The following is a 19,338-nucleotide window of genomic DNA, read 5'->3' on the forward strand; positions in this document are numbered from 1 at the left end:
AGATCTCACATCCGTTGGAGAGAGTAATGAGTGTCAATGAGGACGTTGGGCTACGAAATGAGGATTGTGATATCCCACATCAAATGGAGAGAGGAATGAGCAACAGTGAGGGCACTAGGTCGTGAACGGGGTAGATTGTGAGATCTCACCTCGATTGGAGAGAGGAACAGGTGCTAGCGAGGATGCTGGTCCCAACAGAGTGAATGGATTGTGAAATCTCACATCAGTTGCAAACGAGAAAGAAACATTCTTGAATAAGTTAATAAAGGGAGGTTAGGAGGGAGGAGAAAGAAACTCATTTAATTAGCACTATTGTTGGAACCCTCTAATCTTTGTAGGGTACACATCTCTTTCAATTACAAAGATAAATTGGTTAAAAAATCAACCCAAAATATGCTCTACTCACTACTAAAACAAAAAAAAAGAAAAAGAAAAAAGAAAAAAGAGATGACCATATTTATATCTAATTTCATAAAAGATCACACTTTAACTTTTCATCTGCAATTATATCACTAAAGTAATAATCTTTGGAATCTTCATGAAGCCATTTCTCAAGCAATTCCATCGGCAATAATTCTTCACTTTCATCCGTTTCACTTTCCCCTTGAAAAACGCTCGTCTCCGGCGACAAATCCGAATTCGACGACTCAAATGAATCAAAACCCAGAAATGATTCAATCGATTCTGATAAACCCACTTCTTTAATTCCTCCGCCATCCTCGCCGCCGAAGTTTCCAGACTCCATGGCCGGCGGTGAGCTCGACCGCCGACGATTATTCCCCGGTGAATTTTTGTTCCACTCCTTCAGCCATCGTGCTATGTTATCAGCGCTGGACGCATACGTCGGAATTTGTTGATGGGGTGTTTTGAGATCCACCGGTTTCGGCGGCGGAGGCGGCGGCGGTGGTTTGGAGGTTTCCGGCGAGAGGGCGTCGGAGAGGGCTTGTTTGGCCATTTGGATGTCGGTTTGGAGGCGTCTCTCCCACTGGCCTCTCGCATCTCCTCCGCCGGTGGCAGATAGATCGGTGGCCGGAGATGGGTGGTGGTGGTGGTGGTGGTTGTTGTTGAGTTTCTTCTTGAGGTAAGTGTTCCAGTGGTTTTTAATGTCATTGTCTGTCCTTTGTGGAAGGTAGGAAGCTATGGCGGCCCATCTGCCATTATCAAAACCCTTGCATTATAAATTCACTCCAAGAGAAATTAAAAAAAAAGTTGAAATTTTTCTTCAAAATTACCTGTTTCCAAGAAGAGCTTGAAGATGGATAATCATCTTCTCTTCATGATGAGTGAAATTACCTCTCTTAATCCCGGGGCGAAGATAATTGGTCCATCGAAGCCTGCAACTTTTACTACATCGAAGCAACCCTAAAGCAAAAAGAAAGCACATAAGATGGAGGAGTTCATAAAACAAATAAAAAGAAGATGTTGGTTTGAGTAAGGAAGTTACCAGTATTGGCAGGCACAGCCCTCCAATTGCCAGGGCCATGTTCTTGAATGTAAGAGACTAAAACGATGTCTTCTTCGGGAGTCCAAGGGCCTTTCTTGACGCCTTGTTTGTCACAGCAAGGAGGGCGACCCATTTGGGAGTGGAGGCTTAATAGTTAGTGTGTGTTGGTTGAGTAGTGAGAAATGGGGAATTGGGGTTGAGTAGTGAGAAATGGGGAATTGGGGGTTGTCGCGGTGTGTATAAATAGAAGCCTTGGGACGCTGACTTGGAGATGTGAAGAAGAGGAGGAGGGGAGGAGGGAGTCAAAGGGGGCATTAAAGTTTTGCCATACCCATTGCATTGCATACACAGATAGATAGAGAGAAGTCCAAAAGTCAAGCGCGAGGGTGAGGTTAAGTTATGGCAATGCCGCCTCTCAGCCGCGAGAAACCGCGTAGCATTCAATGTTCTGTTGCCACTCCCCACTGCAACACTCTTCTCTCTCTCTCTCTCTCTCTCTCTTACTTTTTTTTCTTCTTTGTAAACTTGAGTTTCTTTCTCAAACAATGTCTACAAGTATTAGCTTGGCTGACTTGACTCTAGTAAGGATGTTATGAACATAATTTGTAAAATTCATTTTAAATAAAAGTGACTATTGAGCAAATATTGGGAAAAAAAAATAACAAAAATACTCAAAGTAATGAAAACGGCCTCATCTTATCTAAGGGCAAAAATTTAAACATAAATACAAAAATTCATGTACATGCATATGGACCCACTAGGTGGACATATATGTACCCCTGAACATGCTATTCAGCTAGTGCACGCTCATGCTGCTGGAGTCACGGAGAGAAAGGAGCCTGCATAATATCATGACATACATAGATATCTTAATGTACGTGTCTGCACTCATCGTAAGGGAAATGTATCGCGATGCAAAAAATATATGAGGTCCCATAACTTTAAATCATGACATAAATGTATGATGTAGGTCATTATTTGTTCTTTCATAAATCTAACTTTTATGTGTGGCTTAGCAGGGTTGTATATTCCTGAAGTGATTGTGCTAAAATAGTGGCGTACCATATCATATAGAGGTATTGTTAGGCCTGATTTTCTTTGACAAATAAGACCGTGATGAAAAGAAGAAAACGAAAATAAAAATAAATAAAAACAAACAACTAAAAATACACTAAAATTGGAGTTTAAATTCAAACAATACCATTGCTATAATTTAAAACAATAGGGACAAAATAGATATTGTTCTAGTTATTTAGAAACAGAAAAAAGTACGAGAAAAACCAATACAAACGAGAACCCAAAAGAGATACAAAATAACCTTGACATCACGGGTCGACTCCTCCCCTGTGATTGCGCAACTCCGGAGCACCTTCCCACCTTGATCGATACCTGAAAAAATTAAAAGGGAAAGGAGTGGGTATAAAATACTTAGCAAACAGCCTACCTGTAGACTCTTATTGCATCCTTAACTAATATGTTTTCACATGCTTGTTATAGGGTTCTAAGAAGTTCAACCTAGTTTAGATATCCCTTGAATGTTACCTCACACCATAGTGGTGTCTACTATGAGATAATTTATTTGTGTAGTCCCTTATCTCCTATCAGAGTGAGTTTCCTCCACACACAACAGTAGCTCTTCGATATACTACTTATGTAGTCCCTCGTCCACTCTTAGACGACTTTGTTTTATACACAATAGTATATCCTCAATCAACTACTTGTGTAGTCTCTCGTCCCTTCTCAAGGCAGATTATCATACATACAATAGTGATTCCTCATGCTATCTACTTATGTAGTCCCTCGTCCCCTCTCAAGGTGGGCTATCGTACATACAATAGCAATTTCTCATGTCACCCTCTTATGTAGTTCCTCATCCCATCTCAAGGCAAGTTATCATCCATATAGTGGTAGCTCCTCATATCCTTTACTCGTCTAGTCCCTCGTCCCTTATCAAGGCGGGTTATATTCTACATGTATTAGTGCGTCTTCTTTTGGTCGCTATTTATGTAGTCCCTCATCCCCCTATTAGTGCGGGTTATATCTTACACATACAATGACTCCTCAAATAGTTCATGTTCGTCTTATCATCAATTTTATTGTGGTACTATTGGTTTTTATTTCCATGTAAGTTTTACACCATTTTTTATTTTTAATTTTTTTACTTTTAGTCTTTTTAGTCACGTCCGAGTTTCGAAGCCTCAAAATTGAAGTCATGCCGTAATTAAGTCTTTATATTTTCATAAGTTAATCAATTATTTAAAAATAAATCATTTAGTTATTTGAACCTTCTTTTAGGATTCATGCACTTTGGATGTTTAAAAAAAATTAATTTTTATTTAATCTCTACATAACTTTTATTTTATGTTGAAGCTAAATAATAACAATAATAAAACAATAATTGAAGTGAGGTGATGTCATGGATGAAACACAATACATAGCTAATATATTAGGCATTTGAAACTTGAATGAAACATACTTTTAATTCCCAAAGACAACCAAATACCAAATGTTGAGGTGGGTAACAATATAGGAGAGGAAAGAAGCACGAACGCCCATTACTAATCCATTTTAGGCCTTAGGGTAACCCTTTTCTTACTCTCTCTCTCTTTCTTAAAATCTAAATAAATGTTCAAATTAATACCTTCCATTATTGAGTTACACCTTTTTATAATGCATGGTGAGTAGTTGACTTCATTTCGTTGGTCTTTAAACAAAATAATTGAAGAGGTAAAAAAAAAAAAAAAAAAAGTATACCATGAAGGATGATTTTCGAAGTTCTATTCTTTTTAATGAGACCCTTCAAATTTGATATGCAAAATCTAATTAAATCCTCATATTCTCTTTGTTTGAAGTTTGAAAGTGTAAAGAAATGGTATTTTGGAGATGATAGGTTTGATTTTGATTATAATTTTTTCTTTTAATTTTTTCAATCTGAAATGTAAATTCAATCCAACTCAACTTCTATAATTCAAGTTGGATCGGTTTGGATTGTCAATTTCAATGTATACCCTTACTCCCATTATTGATAGTGAAGTTTTTTGGATTGTCCTAAGGGTTGACATTACATTAAAAGAAAAAAGGAAAAACTAACTCAATAAACTCTTCCACTGGCTTCTACGTTAGTTATGATTGGCTTCTCCGTTCACTTTTTTTTTTTTTTTTTTTATTGATTTTGATTTTGATTTTTTTCATTGATTTGCCCTAGGTATTAGCCACCAACCTTTTCCTTATGTCCATTCATTTACATGGATTTTTTTTTCCTTAAAATTCTAGTATTAAGCACTTAGATATTGATTGACTTATATATATGCTAGATATGTGGTTGATGATAATATGTATGGAATGTGAGTGAATAAGCTTTAAAGTCAATGTTAAGTTGCTAGAATCATGGAAGGGGGTGGTCATGCTTGGAGAAGTTATCAATCACGGAGCATTTTTAGGAGAAGAATAATCATAATTACATGAGAAGCAATCCCGTCATACATACTTATACTAGTAAGGCATGACAAGTGGTCGATTTAGGTAGAGTGGCATTTGAGAGCTATGCGGCTATAGAAGAGGTCGTTCTCGGGTAAGAGTCCATCTTGTATTTCATTTTGTAATTTTATCTCAAACCCATTTTTTCTTTTGTAATAAATTTGAACAATACCATCTTTAAAATTTATTTTATTGTAGTGTTGTTAGTATTTTCTTATTTTATTTTCTTAATTCTATTTTTATTTATTTTTGTTTTCATCTTTTTAGTTTCCCTTCCACATCGGGAGTCTCATAGCTACAGTAGTAAATTAATCGTATCTTAGGCTGCACGGTTTAAGTGCGACCTCATCTTATCTCATAAGAAATTATGACGTCTTGTATGAACACATCAATGTAAATTTAACTAGCGACCATTCCACGGGAAAAATCATACAATTAACACTTGGAAGGAGGGCACCTGTGTGCCTAAAAATTTCTTAGTTTACTCGTGTGATCCCTTATCCCTCTTACGCACAGTACAACGAGCCTTTTAGGGAACTGTTGACCATTTCCACACACGATAGTCGCACATATCATGAGTTGTGTAGTCCTTCGTCCCTACGTAAGTTGGGTTTACGGTATAACGACCTAGATTCTCGACTGATAAGGCAACCTTAATCCTTAGCCCAATGATTTAAGCTTTTGTTGAAGCAAGAACCCTGAAATAAAATAAATTAACATCTCCTTATACAAAATTCTAATAAGAAGGTAAGATTAGAATTATATTATCAAATATCTATCACCAAGATTTGGAACCTTGTTCTAAATTGAGTAAATCAATCCACAATCAAACTTGATTGAATGACTCTGATGCATTCTACCGCAAGAATTGCTTTAAACTTAGTAAATGTCAAAGATGGTGCTAAAATTTCTAAAGGTAAAAGTTGAGATCTCAATTTCATTGATTCAACGTTAGGGTATTTATAGTCTCTCCCCAAACCAAAATTTCAATTCTTCTAAGTGTGGAGAAATTACTAGCCATAATTTAATCTAACAATTAACAATTATGAAATTAAAAATAATAAATAAAATTTTCTAACAATTTATCAATTAAGTGAAATTTAAAGTATTTCTTCCCCTACTTCAACCGTGCAAATATTCACTTCTAAAACTCCAGATGGTCCTTCCTCAATCGAATCAGCTTGTAACATATGAAATAATGGTTGAACCGGATCTATCCAATGAATGCTTGTTGAATCTTTTTGGCTTTGGATCGTGTCATAGGTTAGTTGGAACATTTGGAACACCATGATCCTTGTCATTTTTTCCCTCTTCAAAAGAATTCGTCCTCAAATCAGAAAAATCATCACCTACATCAAAAGAACTCAAGTGAGCAACATTGAGAGTAAAATGTACTGAAAATTCTTCCGGAAGATCAATTTTATATGCATTGTTATTAATTCTTTCAAGGACTTGATAAGAAACATCTCTTTTGGATGTAACTTTGTCTTCCTTTGAGATGGGAATCGCATATTGCGAAAATTAATCCAAACCCAGTCATCATGTTGAAAAATGATTTCCTTCCATCCTTTGTTAATTATTGAAGTAATTTTGAAATTTTGTTTATCAATTGTCTCCTTCACCTCTTCCTACAATGTTTTGATCAAATCTACCTTATTTGTGGTTGGCAAAAATATTAAAAGGAATATGAAGTAAATCAAGAGAAACTTCAAAAAGAGAACAATGAGTGGTAGTATAAATTACTCTATTATATACAAACTCTACAATATTGACCATGTCGAGTGTGTTCATGAAATGTAGAACATGCTCTTAATCTATCATATCAGGTATATGCAAACAGTGACCCATACATCATATGTATGTCATAACATATATGACACGACAATATTGCGTCCAACTCAAGTACATATATAAACCTTATGTTGGACAATTCGTTACTATACATTAGTTGACGACTTTCTTGTTGGGGATACGTGTTTCATTCATGAAGCAAAACCATTAGAATTGGCTTTTGTTTTGTTTAGAATTAAACAAAATCAAAGGTTAAACAAACTTATGTTGAATATCTTGCTTCAGCTCTTCCAACTATTGAATCTTCTCTCCAAAGTCTTCTTGCTTGCTTGAACACAAAAGGCAAGGCTTTTGGAAGTCTCTTAACAAAAATTCAAAAAGATGGAAGAAAAATGATCCTCATGGTTGTTTATAATTACACTTTGGATCAAAAAAAAAAAAATTGTTTTACCCATGTAATTACATCTTTTGATATAAGTATTATTGATTGTCTAATGAATAATTTGCACATGATTCAATCATAAACTAGGTCTCTCGGGTGAGAGAAAGAATGGACCCGATTGTTCAAGTTCCAAAATCAACACTTGCTAGAATTACTCTTTTACTTTTCCTACATAGAAAGAGAGAATTTCATCTCATGAAATAATATTTCTAGTTCCCTGCATGGTCAAGTCACAAAATAGAAAGCATATTAAATCGGCTAAAGTTATTCTCACTCATATATATCAAATGACAAATTCTCATAAAAACTGTTATACAACTAATAGATTTATAAAAAGAGATTGAATACTTTGTGGTCTAATGTAATACAAACTCATTATATATAATACACTCACTCACATGTCTCTACGTAAACGATCTAGATCAAATTATTTGTAATAACTACAAAGTGGGTTGTATCAATAGTCTTATCAAGATATAGCTCCCAACCACATCCATATATTGCAGACTCAAACTCTTTAAGTTATTATTTGAACATGATTCTTCTATATGTCACTCTTATGCCGTTTAAGATTAGATTAAACCTTATACTTTTCATAAAATTGATAATAATAAATTAGAAATAAAATTAACAAGATTACTATTAAAATTAAATAACTAATTACGAAGCTTTATGACATAAATCCTAACATTTCTAGCACTTCATGTAGTATAATAATCTTAACCTTGCACGTACTGTGCTTTGTGATTATTTAATGTTTAATTGTACTTTATTGTCGTGATGTGAGTATGGTATGTGGAGTTCGTTATGTTATGGAATATCATACTGACATGTTCATGCTATGTTATGAAAAATGGTGTACCGTGTTATACACTACATTATGAGATGACATGAAATGAACAAGTTCTGAAATTTTTAAGGTATAAATTGCATCACATATACATGTCATGATTTTAAAATATAGGGACCTCATAAATTTTGAAGGTTCACATCAAGATATTTTTCTACTATAATTAATATAGACGCGTACACTACGATATTATATTACAGTGTTCTTTATACGATAATATGATGTGCGCACACTTCCCTCTGTGATATTTCGGTAACGTGAGTGTACACCAGTTAAAAGCAAGAGGTACGATGTCTTCCCCTTTTATAACAAGTGAATTGGGTGGACTATTGTCCAACAAATTCAAAACTCCGTATCAAATGACATTAAAAGCCTACATGGTTAATTGTATCAATAATAAAATTCACATTAAATAGTTTTTGGCTTCACAAAAGGTCCACCCTTTACCATAACTTATTGAATAGTTCCTTTCTAAATTGAAAGCATATCAATCTTTTGCCTTCTTTATATTTTAGATCTTTTCAAACAAAAACTTATATGAAAGCCATGTGTGGTTATTACAAATAGTATCTACGTACACAAGTAACAATTGAGCTAATACTTAGCTCTTTCATCTCCTGCGTAGGCAAATTTTTCTTCATAATTTAATTTGATAAATACTATATTTTCTTTTAAAAACATCATTAAATGCGTCAAATCCCATCAACAACCGAACCATATGACTAAAAAACACAGCCATAAAGTCAAAATATCATAAATCTTAGTTGTCTTTGCACCCTAAATCCTGTTAGGACCATTCCCAATCACTCTCACCCACACTTTTTGCTTCCACCTATTTCAAAAGTGTCGATTTGGTGTAACCATCGAGGATCAAACCTAAATCTTAGAAGAAATAACATTCTGTAATAATCCAAGTTCATCGTTAGCAAATATTGTCTTCTTTGAAGTTTTTCTTTCGGGCTTTCCCTAAAAGAATTTTAAAACTGGTCTATTATGGAGAAATTTCTACACCTTTCTAAAAAAATGTTTCTTTCTCCTCCCCAACCAATGTGGGATCTCAGAGTCCACTCCCTTCGGGGCACAACATCCTTGTTGGCACTCGTTCCCTTCTCCAATCGATGTGAGAGTCTTCAATCCACCCCCTTCAAGGCCCAGCATCCTTGTTGGCAAATCGCCTCATGTCCATCTCCTATAGGGCTCAGCCTCCTCGGATGCATATTGTTCGGTGTATGACTATGATACCATTTGTAACACATGTTCTCTAGTCGACCGAATCAAATGGTTCATAAATGCAAATTAAAAGAGAATGGAAGAAAACAACTTTTGAAGAACAGCTCGTGGACAGTAGTTTTTAGGACATTATTTTGAAAAGAAACATGAAGGTGAAGATATCATGTTTTTTTCTTCCAATGAAGAGCAAACACATCGGGGCCATGGTTGTTCCAAAAGTCCATGTAGTATTAGGGTGTTTTGGAGTTGGAGAGCCATGTGCCTTTGTTCATATTCCATGTGTAGAAAATAAATACCATCACCTACCAATGTTGTGGGGTATTACTTACTTTTAATTACAAAAGGCAGCATTTATTTCATCCCTTCAATTCTAAGCTGGCATATACATAACTTTTTATTTCGTTTTTATTTCGTTTCTAGTGAGTAAGATTAATTTTTTTTTTCCCAATTATTGAATTTTGGATTGTAAATCCTCTTTCGACGTGTTCATGTTGATTGAACGTTATCACACTTGTTGGACTTATTAAACTAAGTTGTGGGGAAATCTTTAGAATATCTTCAATTGGTAATGAGATTGGAATCTCTTCTTGAATTCTCTGGTTAATGGTGTATTTAGAGTTACAAGTCTTGGTTTTCTTGTGTTTAGGATTAGACGGTTCTTGAAGTTGAAAGACTAATTTTAGAGTAGGTATCAATTTAGATCAAATTTCTAGGCACGTTTTGTTGGCTTTTGGTCCCAAAATGTTGGCATCAAGTTTTAATATTTGGTCTTTGATTTGGAGCAAGACTTCCACAAGGTAGTTGAGTTTTGGTTAAAATGTTTTATACAATAGTTGAAAAAAAGTTATGAATGTAATGTCATCAGAATGAAAACAAGTTGGATGATGATATTGTTTGTAAATGAAAGATCTTCAATGTTCCATCGTATCTTCGTAAAAATCACAAAATATTGAACTGCATTACCTTATTTTTCTATGAGATTTGACGGTAAATACATAAAAAATAATGTGTAGAGTTGATATGTATGAAAGTGAGACATATTTATGTATAAAAAGGATGCATATTTAGGTAAGTTAGGGTGCTGAAAGTGATGCATGCCTAGAAAGTTTAGTGTACCTGAAAGTGATGTACATAGAACTATGCGTGCACATTTAGAACATTTAGAAGAAAAGAAAAGAAGTGAAAACCAAATGGCAAAGTTGTAGGTCAGATTAGTCATATTAGCGTAAGTTATATTGCATCAATGGCATATCTTGACCCTAAGTTCTGAAAAGTTTCTAATCCGAGGAAAAGGTTTGGATACTTGGCCTTTTGTTCATCCTCTCGTTTTCAAGTTGCTTCTTTAAAGTGATGGTTATGCTAAATGACTTTGACAAAGGCTATTTTTGGGTTATGTAGAATTTTGAATCTCTCAGGGGAATTTGTGTGGGCTTCTCTACATTATCTATTCTCTTATCCAAATGTAGCGAGTCGTAGTCAATTATATGCCGTGGATCTTCCAAATACTTATGCAAAACGAAGACATGAAATACATAATGGACTACAACAAGTGCATGTGGCAAAGTTAAATGATAACCCACGAGGTCCATCCATTCCAAGACCTCAAAACACCTATAAATCATGGGTTTAGCGAATCTCGTAACTCCCTTGATTCGTGTTACCTTTAGAAATACATTATTATTAACAACAAATCCACATCCTTTTATCTTGAATCTACATATCCTTTCTTCTGGCTTGATATAGTTTGCATCCTTTCTCCAATAGTTTGGATTGCTTTATTTGTGACTTGGATCAACTTAGTTCTTAAGAGTATACATTCTTCTATCTGATTCCAATAAACAAAGAACCTAACCTTCTCACATAGAGAGTTTTGAACGGTGTCATATCAATTGTTGTTTAATAATTGTTGTTGTAGGTCAACCCTGTTGTATGTAGATGAGTATTCCATCTACTTGTAAGATCCAATACACAAACTTGTAACACGTCTTCCTAGGTCTAATTTAGTCATTCCATCTAACCATTAGTAAGAGGATAAAAAGGCAACACTACATTTCACTCGAGTACCAAACGTATTTGACCAGCATAATCAAAAGTCATTTTTTCTATTAAGTAGTCTTTGCTAAAAAGAAATGTGATAGACTTGGTGAGCCTTTCAATAATAACTCAAATTACGATGAAATATTTCCTCTCATTTCTATTGTTTGTCCATTCCATGGCTGCAAAAAAAAAAAAAAAAACACCTAGTTTCTGGTTTTAATCATTTACCATTTGACAAACTAAACACTTATTTACATTGTATACTATACTCATCATCGTGTTATACAACTAATAATATTATTTGATACATCTTTTTGCTACACTAATGGATATAGAATAGAAAATTGTGAGCTTCAGCTAATAATTCATTAGTAAGCTCAAAGTTTGTAGACACACAAGCACCTTGGCCAAATGTACCACCACTCTCCCATTGCTAGGACTATCTCAGCACAATCTAATTTCGTATGTATACAAACATTATTGTTGATCAGAGTGATGCTATTTTCCTGTTCAAAGCATCCACAAACACGTCTTCCTAATGTAGATGATACAATATCTATACATCATCATCCTTAACGTACTTTACCCCTCTGCGCTACCTCACGTTTAGTTCTTTTGACGTTAAAAAGTACTTCAGGCTCTTATGGTGTCTAAAAATTTCAATTCTCTCCTACAAATAATGCCTCTAAGTCTTTAAAATAAAGACTATAAGTGCTAATTCCAAATCATGAATAAGTAATTACATTCATAAACCCTTAACGAGTAGATAACATTGGAGATCACCTTACCATGCTACATTAAGACATAACCTAGCTTATTTCTTCAAAGCATTACTATAGACAACAAAATCTTATGTTGCACCGAGCACCATGAACATTAGCGGTAAAACAAATCTCTTTTGAAGTTAATGAAAACTTGTTGTAAAGTAGTGACTTTTAATTTTTTAAAGTCTTCCTTAGTAATGGCTTTCTTATATAAGATCTCAATTTCATTCATTTACTCCCATTTATTCAAAAAGTATCACATTTTTTTATTATTATTTCAAGAAATCGTATCAATTTTTAATTTGGTAAGTGTATGTGTATTGTGGAAGAATTGACATCTTTAAATTAAAGTAGCAAGAAAATTGGGTGTCACCCATGTGGAAACCCATACGAGCAATTATATCTCATTTACAATTCACTGTGTTCTTAAAAGTTTTTGTCCTATAAACACGTACGATTGAATTCACAAACATTCATATATGAATAAACTGAGATTATATCTGAACATATATATATCGCACAAAAAGAGATTCGAGTTTCCACCTCACCAAAGACATGAGTAAAAGAAGAGTACGTGGATAAATCGAGACTATATATGAATGAGAGCTCATTTTTTCAAAAGTCACTTCTTGTACCAATAAGGTACAATTTTTTTAGTAACTCAACTATAGGAACTTCGTAATTAGCGTCCTTTGCTTGGAGCAATTTTATGTTGATTCTTGAAAATGTTCCTAAAATGATTTGTGAAGATAAGTTTTCACTCTTACAAACAAGAAATATGTAACATAATTATGTCACACGAGAACGTCGGAGTTATTAGATGTGTTATCCAAATTTCAAATCCGGATCCAAATCTTGAATATGGGCTTTAGAGATAATTTAGATTTTTATTACAAACCATTACATGACTCATGGCATACTATATTTGGTTGGCTCGTTGGAGTTTTATCACGAGGGCTCATGTTTAAGGGCCTGCAAGGTTTATTAATGGACCTAAAAAGGTTAGGCCCATTGACTTTAAATAAAATAAAATGTCTTTATTTATAATGATAGGTTATTTCTATATTTTATTTATAAAGAACGACATATTTAAAACATTTTATAAAAATATAATGTTTAATTGTGGTGGTAATATGCAAAATTAACCAACACCATTACTACAATATAATCTACAATATAATCATACCATGAATACATAGACTATTTTACATACTGAATCTCGAATGACGATACTTGATACCTCTTCTCTTTATTGAAGTTGTCATGTTGCACAAAAGATATCACTCCAGTCGTTGATGTTAATCGTAATAATCTTAACATATTTGGTGCGACTCCAATCATGGACCTACCAAATATCTAGAACGTCAAAATACCCAATCACTTTAACACCAACTCGAATTTATGCACGCAACCAACGCTACAGACTTTTGAAAATCACAACGAGTCCACAATCTCATTAGTCCCCGTAAACTAAAAATTTTCTTACACAAAACAAATTAAAGTGGAAATATTGAGTCAAAAACATAAAAAATAAAAAATAAAAAAAAATGCTTATAGCATGTTCTAACAACTTTACTTGTCACTCCTCCATCACAGCCTTTGTTTACCTAAAAATCATTCGAAAAATGGCAAGTATTAACCGATCTACAAATCTATGTTTTGGTCGTGATGTAGTTTTTCATTTTCATTTATTATAAAATTTAATTTTATTTGAATTTTGGGGTGACGTGTTTTTTCGTCATTTAAATTATTTACACATATTTTCATTTCATAAATGACTCAATTATTTCTACTTTTATTACATAATTATTTTGGTGGGCACATGCAGTTATATATTAAATATCATATTCACAATTACAACACCAAATTAAAACCAACATAATTCACTATAAATTTACATTTAATTCTCATCTTTTACTCTTAAAATTTTTAATATTAATTTGTCTTCGTATTTAAGAACTTAATTTAATTTCTATATTACTAAATTATTAAATTATTGCTAATAAATGGTACAACAATTTAATTGGGTAAATTAGAAAATATTAGTCAAAGCATTACGTGGAATTAACGTATAAACAACAAAAAATAATGCTAGAAATGGACTAAATTAGAAAAATATAACTGAAAATTTAAAAATGGAGATTCCAAATAAATGTCATATTCAAAGTTGAATTGAATTCAATGAATGGATTTGAACAGAAAAGTCCGCAAAATTAGAATTTGAAATTTAAAAGAATTATAAGAAAAAAAAAATAAAGTAATGACGTGTGAATGTGATTGGACACGTGTTTGTTGATATTGTGGTGAGCCCACTTTTGTTGAAACTTAAAAACGTGTACTGAGACCATTCTTCCATTACCACTGCACCTTTGACCACACAAGTCTCTCTTTAATCGAGGTTCAACTTCTTTTCTGGAGCCCTGAAACAAAGTATATTTTGTATTCAACGCTTAATTCACCTTTGACTATACTTTTGACGACACTTGAAGATTCTATCATGTTAGGAATGATGGACCTCTGCAGTGGTATGACGTTGTTCACTTTGATCATAAGTTCTCATAGTTTTGCTTTTGATTTTCTCAAAAGATCTCGTACCAATGGAGATAGTGTTCTTTACTTAAAAAATCATGATATTCTTCTTAATTAGTCAATGTATGTCGGGTGGAGATAGAAGAAATCAAGATGCTCGTGGACTCTCTCTCTATATTCATTGTTTTGGAACGTCGTCATGAGAAGATAAGCTTGAAGATTCTAACCTAAATACAAAATTACAAATTAGGAGGTTTAAGAGACGATTTTGGAGCATAGAAGAAGGATCATTAAAGCTCAAAATAATGGAGATGTTGTAACAGAAGCAGAAATATGATGATTGATTGCACTTACACACCCACGAACATAAATGAATAAAGAGACAACGGTTTACGTAGTTCAAAGAAGAAATTTTTCTACTTCTACGAGTGATATGCAATTACTATAATCAAAGTGTGTATCGTCTCACATACAAAGTTTTTCATAATTGTCTCTAGTCAAATACAAAATAACACTGACTTCATATCTCAAAAGAATGCTTCACAAACTTTTATATAAGTATAATAATACTAATTCTCATACTCATACATTAATCAATATGGTTCATGTATAGGAGATGAACCAAATGAATCGGATAGATTCATCAATCCACACAAAAGTATTCATGAACAAAATATTTATTACAATTCACACCATCATATTTACCATTGCTTTTGTAAAACTAATTAGCCTTAGTAGTTTCTAACTAATATTACATGTTTGTTGTTGCATCCAACCTTAATTTTTATCATTGCTTGAATTTTGTTATTTTTAATTTCGTTCTAAAAATTGAATATTAGTACTGCCAATTGATTAAAACTTACGATAAAACTATAATCCTAACAAAAATTGAATATTTAATGTAACGATTTAAATCCATCAAAGTAATTCTTAACATGTTACCTATAGTCATCAGCATTTCAAAATAGAAAAGGTTTCCACGTCTTTTTAAAAAATGTTTTTGTTCTCCCTCCCACTGACGTGGACCTCACAATCCACCCATTTAGGCGCACACTGTCCCTTCCACCGACCTCACAATCCACCCACTTGGGGCGCACACTGTCCCCTCCATCCGACGTGGAACCTCACAATTCACCCATTTGGGCGCACACTATCCAATATCGGGCTCAAATACCATTTTTAACCGCCTAAACCCACTACTAGAAGATATAATCCGTTTTGGCCCGTTAAGCCTATTACATATCGGAGAAACGAAAATACAAGGCAATGGGTATACTCATCATCAACAAAAATATAAATGAACCCTAACTGTACTCTTATTCTGAAACCGACTTTGTAGACATTCTTTCTCTCTCCTGAAAATTATGATGTCCGATGAAGAAAGAGGAAGGTAAGACAAAGCCCTCAAGAACTGATGAACGAAACCAAACCACATAACCAAAAATTTCCATCATCCCTTCATCTTAAGCAATCCCCAAACTTCTAATTTTTCTCCTAAAAAACTCCAAAGATTCGTTCAAATCCTTCGCAGAAGAGTCGCTCAACGGTTGTTTTCTGTAAATTTATCCTCCTTTTAGGTCCCATTGGTGATATGTCCCCTTCTTCTTCTTCTTTCCCACTTAATTTCAAACTGCATATCACAGTTTTGATGACCCTTTTTCAGAAATCCATGGATTTGATCTTTTAATGGCTGCTTCTTCTCTTGCTTCTCTGTTCCTTCTTCCCCTGTTTTTGTTTTCTCTGGTTATGGCGTCTTTCAATCATTTCTCTCTCTTTCTTTCTCTCTCCTCTCTCTTTCTCTCTCTTTTTAGCTTCCTCTTCAGGTGGGTTCTTTGAGATTGTGTCCTGTTCTTCATTTTCTTAAAAAAAAAAACTTGTTTTTTTTTTCTTTTTTTAATCATGGGGTTTTCGGATTTTCATAGGCCTCTTGATGGTGGGAGGAATATGGAAATTTCTGATGTTGTTCTTGTTGATGATGGTGGTGGTTGTGATGATTTACAGCCGCCGGAGAAGGAGACCAGCGGCGGTGGAGCTCCTGAGGTTTCAGATGAAAAGGGAACGAATGAGTTTGTCTTCAGTTTCAGGTTTCAAACTTACGAAGAATTTACCAAATCAAATAAGAAAAATTTGGGTTGTGAGAGATTGGATTCATTGAGTAACAGATATGAGTTTTTGCCGGAAAAGAGTACGAGCCACTTCGTGGAAGAACCTGAAATTCCAAGCTTCACGGTGGAGGTTTTGAATTCTTGTTCGAATTACGAGATTCCCAGAACAGGGGATTTCTCCGTTCGTGAGTTTTCCGGGAAAGTTTTGGATTCTCAAAGGATTACAGTGAGCTATGAAGTTTCCGGCGAAATTCCAGAATCTGAAGTCATCGGAGAAACGGCAGAGCTTAGCTCTACGAAGTCCAGAGAAGAACAAATGGCAGAGAAACAGAGTGAACTGAAACAGAGGGATGAAAGGGGAACAGATTTTGTGTCCGATTATGATATGAATTTGAAGATGGGTGGGTACGAGCCGGACGAGGAAACCAACGAAGAATTGGAGAAGTGGGGGGAGGAGGAGGAGGAGGAGGAGTTGAATGGATTGGAAACAGAGTGGGAACATCAAGAACTGATAGAACAGTTGAAAATGGAATTGAAGAAAGTGAGGGCGTCGGGGCTGCCCACCATTTCTGAAGAATCAGAGTCGCCAAAGATAATGGAAGAATTGAAGCCATGGAAGATTGATGAAAGGTTTAAACGTGGAGATTTAATGGAGGAGCTTCATAGTTTCTACAGAAGTTACAGAGAGCGCATGAGGAAATTGGACATCTTGAATTACCAGAAGATGTATGCAATGGGTGAGTTCTTGCTGTTCTTGCTGTTCTTGCTGTTCTTTAAATTTAATTTTGAATTTGATTTCCTCTGTTTTGGTTACAAAATTTGTGATTTTGAATGATGGGTATGTTTTACCTTAGTTTGGTTGAACAAATTAGAGAGAAAGAGGGGGTTGGTTTCACACTCAAAAAAAATTTATTTCTTTTTTAAATTTGGGGTTGGAAGTTTCTTAGAGAGGAGAAAAGTTCCCATTTTTTATTTTTATTTTGGAACTTTTGATGGGATGGGAAAGTTCTTCAACTTTTTCTTAAAGGGGTTAGAGAGAAATTGGACGTTTGAGCATAAGATAGATACACTGAATGAAACAAGACTACACATCCTAATTAGAATGGTCGTAAGGATCTAATGATTAGCACATTCTTCTGTTGTAGCTCAATCATAGAAACTTCATAGTAAAGTGTGCTTAGTTTTGGAGCAATTCTATGTTCGGTAACTTCCTAGTGATATCTAAGTATGTTGAAATGACTCGAGTTGGTGTGTAGTGATAATTTCCACGGGTTGCATAGTCATTAGATGTTAGTCGAAATTCATAACACGAATCATTCCGTCAAATTTTGTTTTGACGAAATTTGTTTGAAATATGATAGGGGTTTTGCAATCAAAGGACCCACTGAAGTCATTTTCTAGCAACACCAAATCTTCATCCCCATCCATCACATCTGTTCTAAGGCTATACAGACAAAAGAAATGTCAAGTGGACCCAATGAAGGATTTCATAAGAGAAGTTCATTGTGATTTGGAGATGGTTTATGTGGCTCAAATGTGTCTTTCTTGGGAGTTCATTCAATGGCAATATGGAAAGGCTTTGGATTTGTGGGAATCTGAGCCTCATGGGCTTCACCATTACAATGAAGTTGCTGGTGAGTTCCAACACTTTCAAGTTCTCTTGGAAAGATTCTTGGAGAATGAAGCTTTCGAGGGCCCGAGAGTTGAGAATTACGTCAAGCAACGATGCGTTGTTCGTAATCTTCTTCAAGTTCCAGTCATCAGAGGTATCTATCTTCAATTCAATTCTTTTACGTATATTTCTATTTCTGTGGATTCATCAGTTAATTTGGTTCTTTTTCTCGTAGAGGATAAAACGAGGGATCGGAGGAAAGCAAGACAATGGAGAGATCATGAGAACGAAGCAATCACGAACGATATGCTTGTAGAGATCTTGCAAGAATCGATAAGAGTTATCTCACAATTCATTCGAGCCGATAAAGTTCACAACCTCACCGCAACTTTAAAGCGCCCGAAAAAGTTTCAAGTTGAACTTCAAGACCCTGCAGACATGCAACTTCTAACAGATATCCAAGTTGATCTCCAAAAGGTTCGGTTTTGTTTTAGTTAGATCATTCAAATCTACGTTTTTGAAACTTGAAGCCTCTAATGTCGATCGATTTTGTTTCGATGTTGTGGTATTGCAGAAAGAGAGGAAGGTAAAGGAAAAAATGAGGAGTGGGCATTGCATCCTAAAGAAGTTGAAGAAAAATGAGGAAGAAGAAGAAACAGAAGGAGCAGTGAGTTTCTTCAGTGAAATGGATATGAAATTGGTTGGAAGAGTACTAAAAATGTCAAGAATAACAACAGATCAATTGATTTGGTGTAGGAACAAATTGAGTAGAATTCATTTCATAAACACAAAAATACATTTAGAACCTTCTTTCTTTCTTTTCCCCTGTTGATTTCTAAACGATTACTCACTTGTATATTGAATTTTTTTGGAGGTACTATATTTTCTTCTTCTTTCGGACAGTAAACTCATCATCATATAATATCATAGTAATGCAACAACTTCAAATGGAGTATATATTTCAAATGGAGTATATATTATGGATCAAGATGTAACGACCGACTCAGGCTATTTGGTAATTACTACGATTGCGAATATTTTACGTTAGAGAAAAATA

At 34.4% G+C, this 19,338-nt stretch overlaps 2 protein-coding genes across 3 annotated transcripts; one reads left to right on the forward strand and one right to left on the reverse strand.

Annotated features, from left to right (window-relative positions):
• Nucleotides 1-279: 279 nt before the first annotated feature.
• On the reverse strand, nucleotides 280-1,637 carry LOC111434243 (myb-related protein 306-like). Its single transcript, XM_023071644.1, has 3 exons — nucleotides 1,445-1,637; nucleotides 1,233-1,362; nucleotides 280-1,151 (listed from the first exon to the last, which is right to left on the reverse strand). The coding sequence occupies exons 1-3, from the start codon at nucleotides 1,575-1,577 to the stop codon at nucleotides 470-472; spliced, it is 945 nt and encodes a 314-aa protein (XP_022927412.1). The 5' UTR covers nucleotides 1,578-1,637; the 3' UTR covers nucleotides 280-469.
• Nucleotides 1,638-15,880: 14,243 nt separating this feature from the next.
• Nucleotides 15,881-19,170, forward strand: LOC111436904. Of its 2 annotated transcripts, none has more exons than XM_023074699.1 (5): nucleotides 15,881-16,387; nucleotides 16,487-17,406; nucleotides 18,031-18,435; nucleotides 18,517-18,758; nucleotides 18,856-19,170. In XM_023074699.1, exons 1-5 carry the CDS (start codon nucleotides 16,251-16,253, stop codon nucleotides 19,111-19,113), a joined length of 1,962 nt encoding a protein of 653 aa, XP_022930467.1. In that variant the 5' UTR covers nucleotides 15,881-16,250; the 3' UTR covers nucleotides 19,114-19,170. The 2 variants fall into 2 exon arrangements, with proteins under 2 accessions (XP_022930467.1, XP_022930474.1); XM_023074706.1 differs by having other exon boundaries at nucleotides 15,917-15,954.
• Nucleotides 19,171-19,338: the final 168 nt, after the last annotated feature.

Source organism: Cucurbita moschata, unplaced genomic scaffold (genome assembly GCF_002738365.1).
Source record: "Cucurbita moschata cultivar Rifu unplaced genomic scaffold, Cmos_1.0 Cmo_Scf00003, whole genome shotgun sequence".
Taxonomy (NCBI): Eukaryota; Viridiplantae; Streptophyta; class Magnoliopsida; order Cucurbitales; family Cucurbitaceae; genus Cucurbita; species Cucurbita moschata.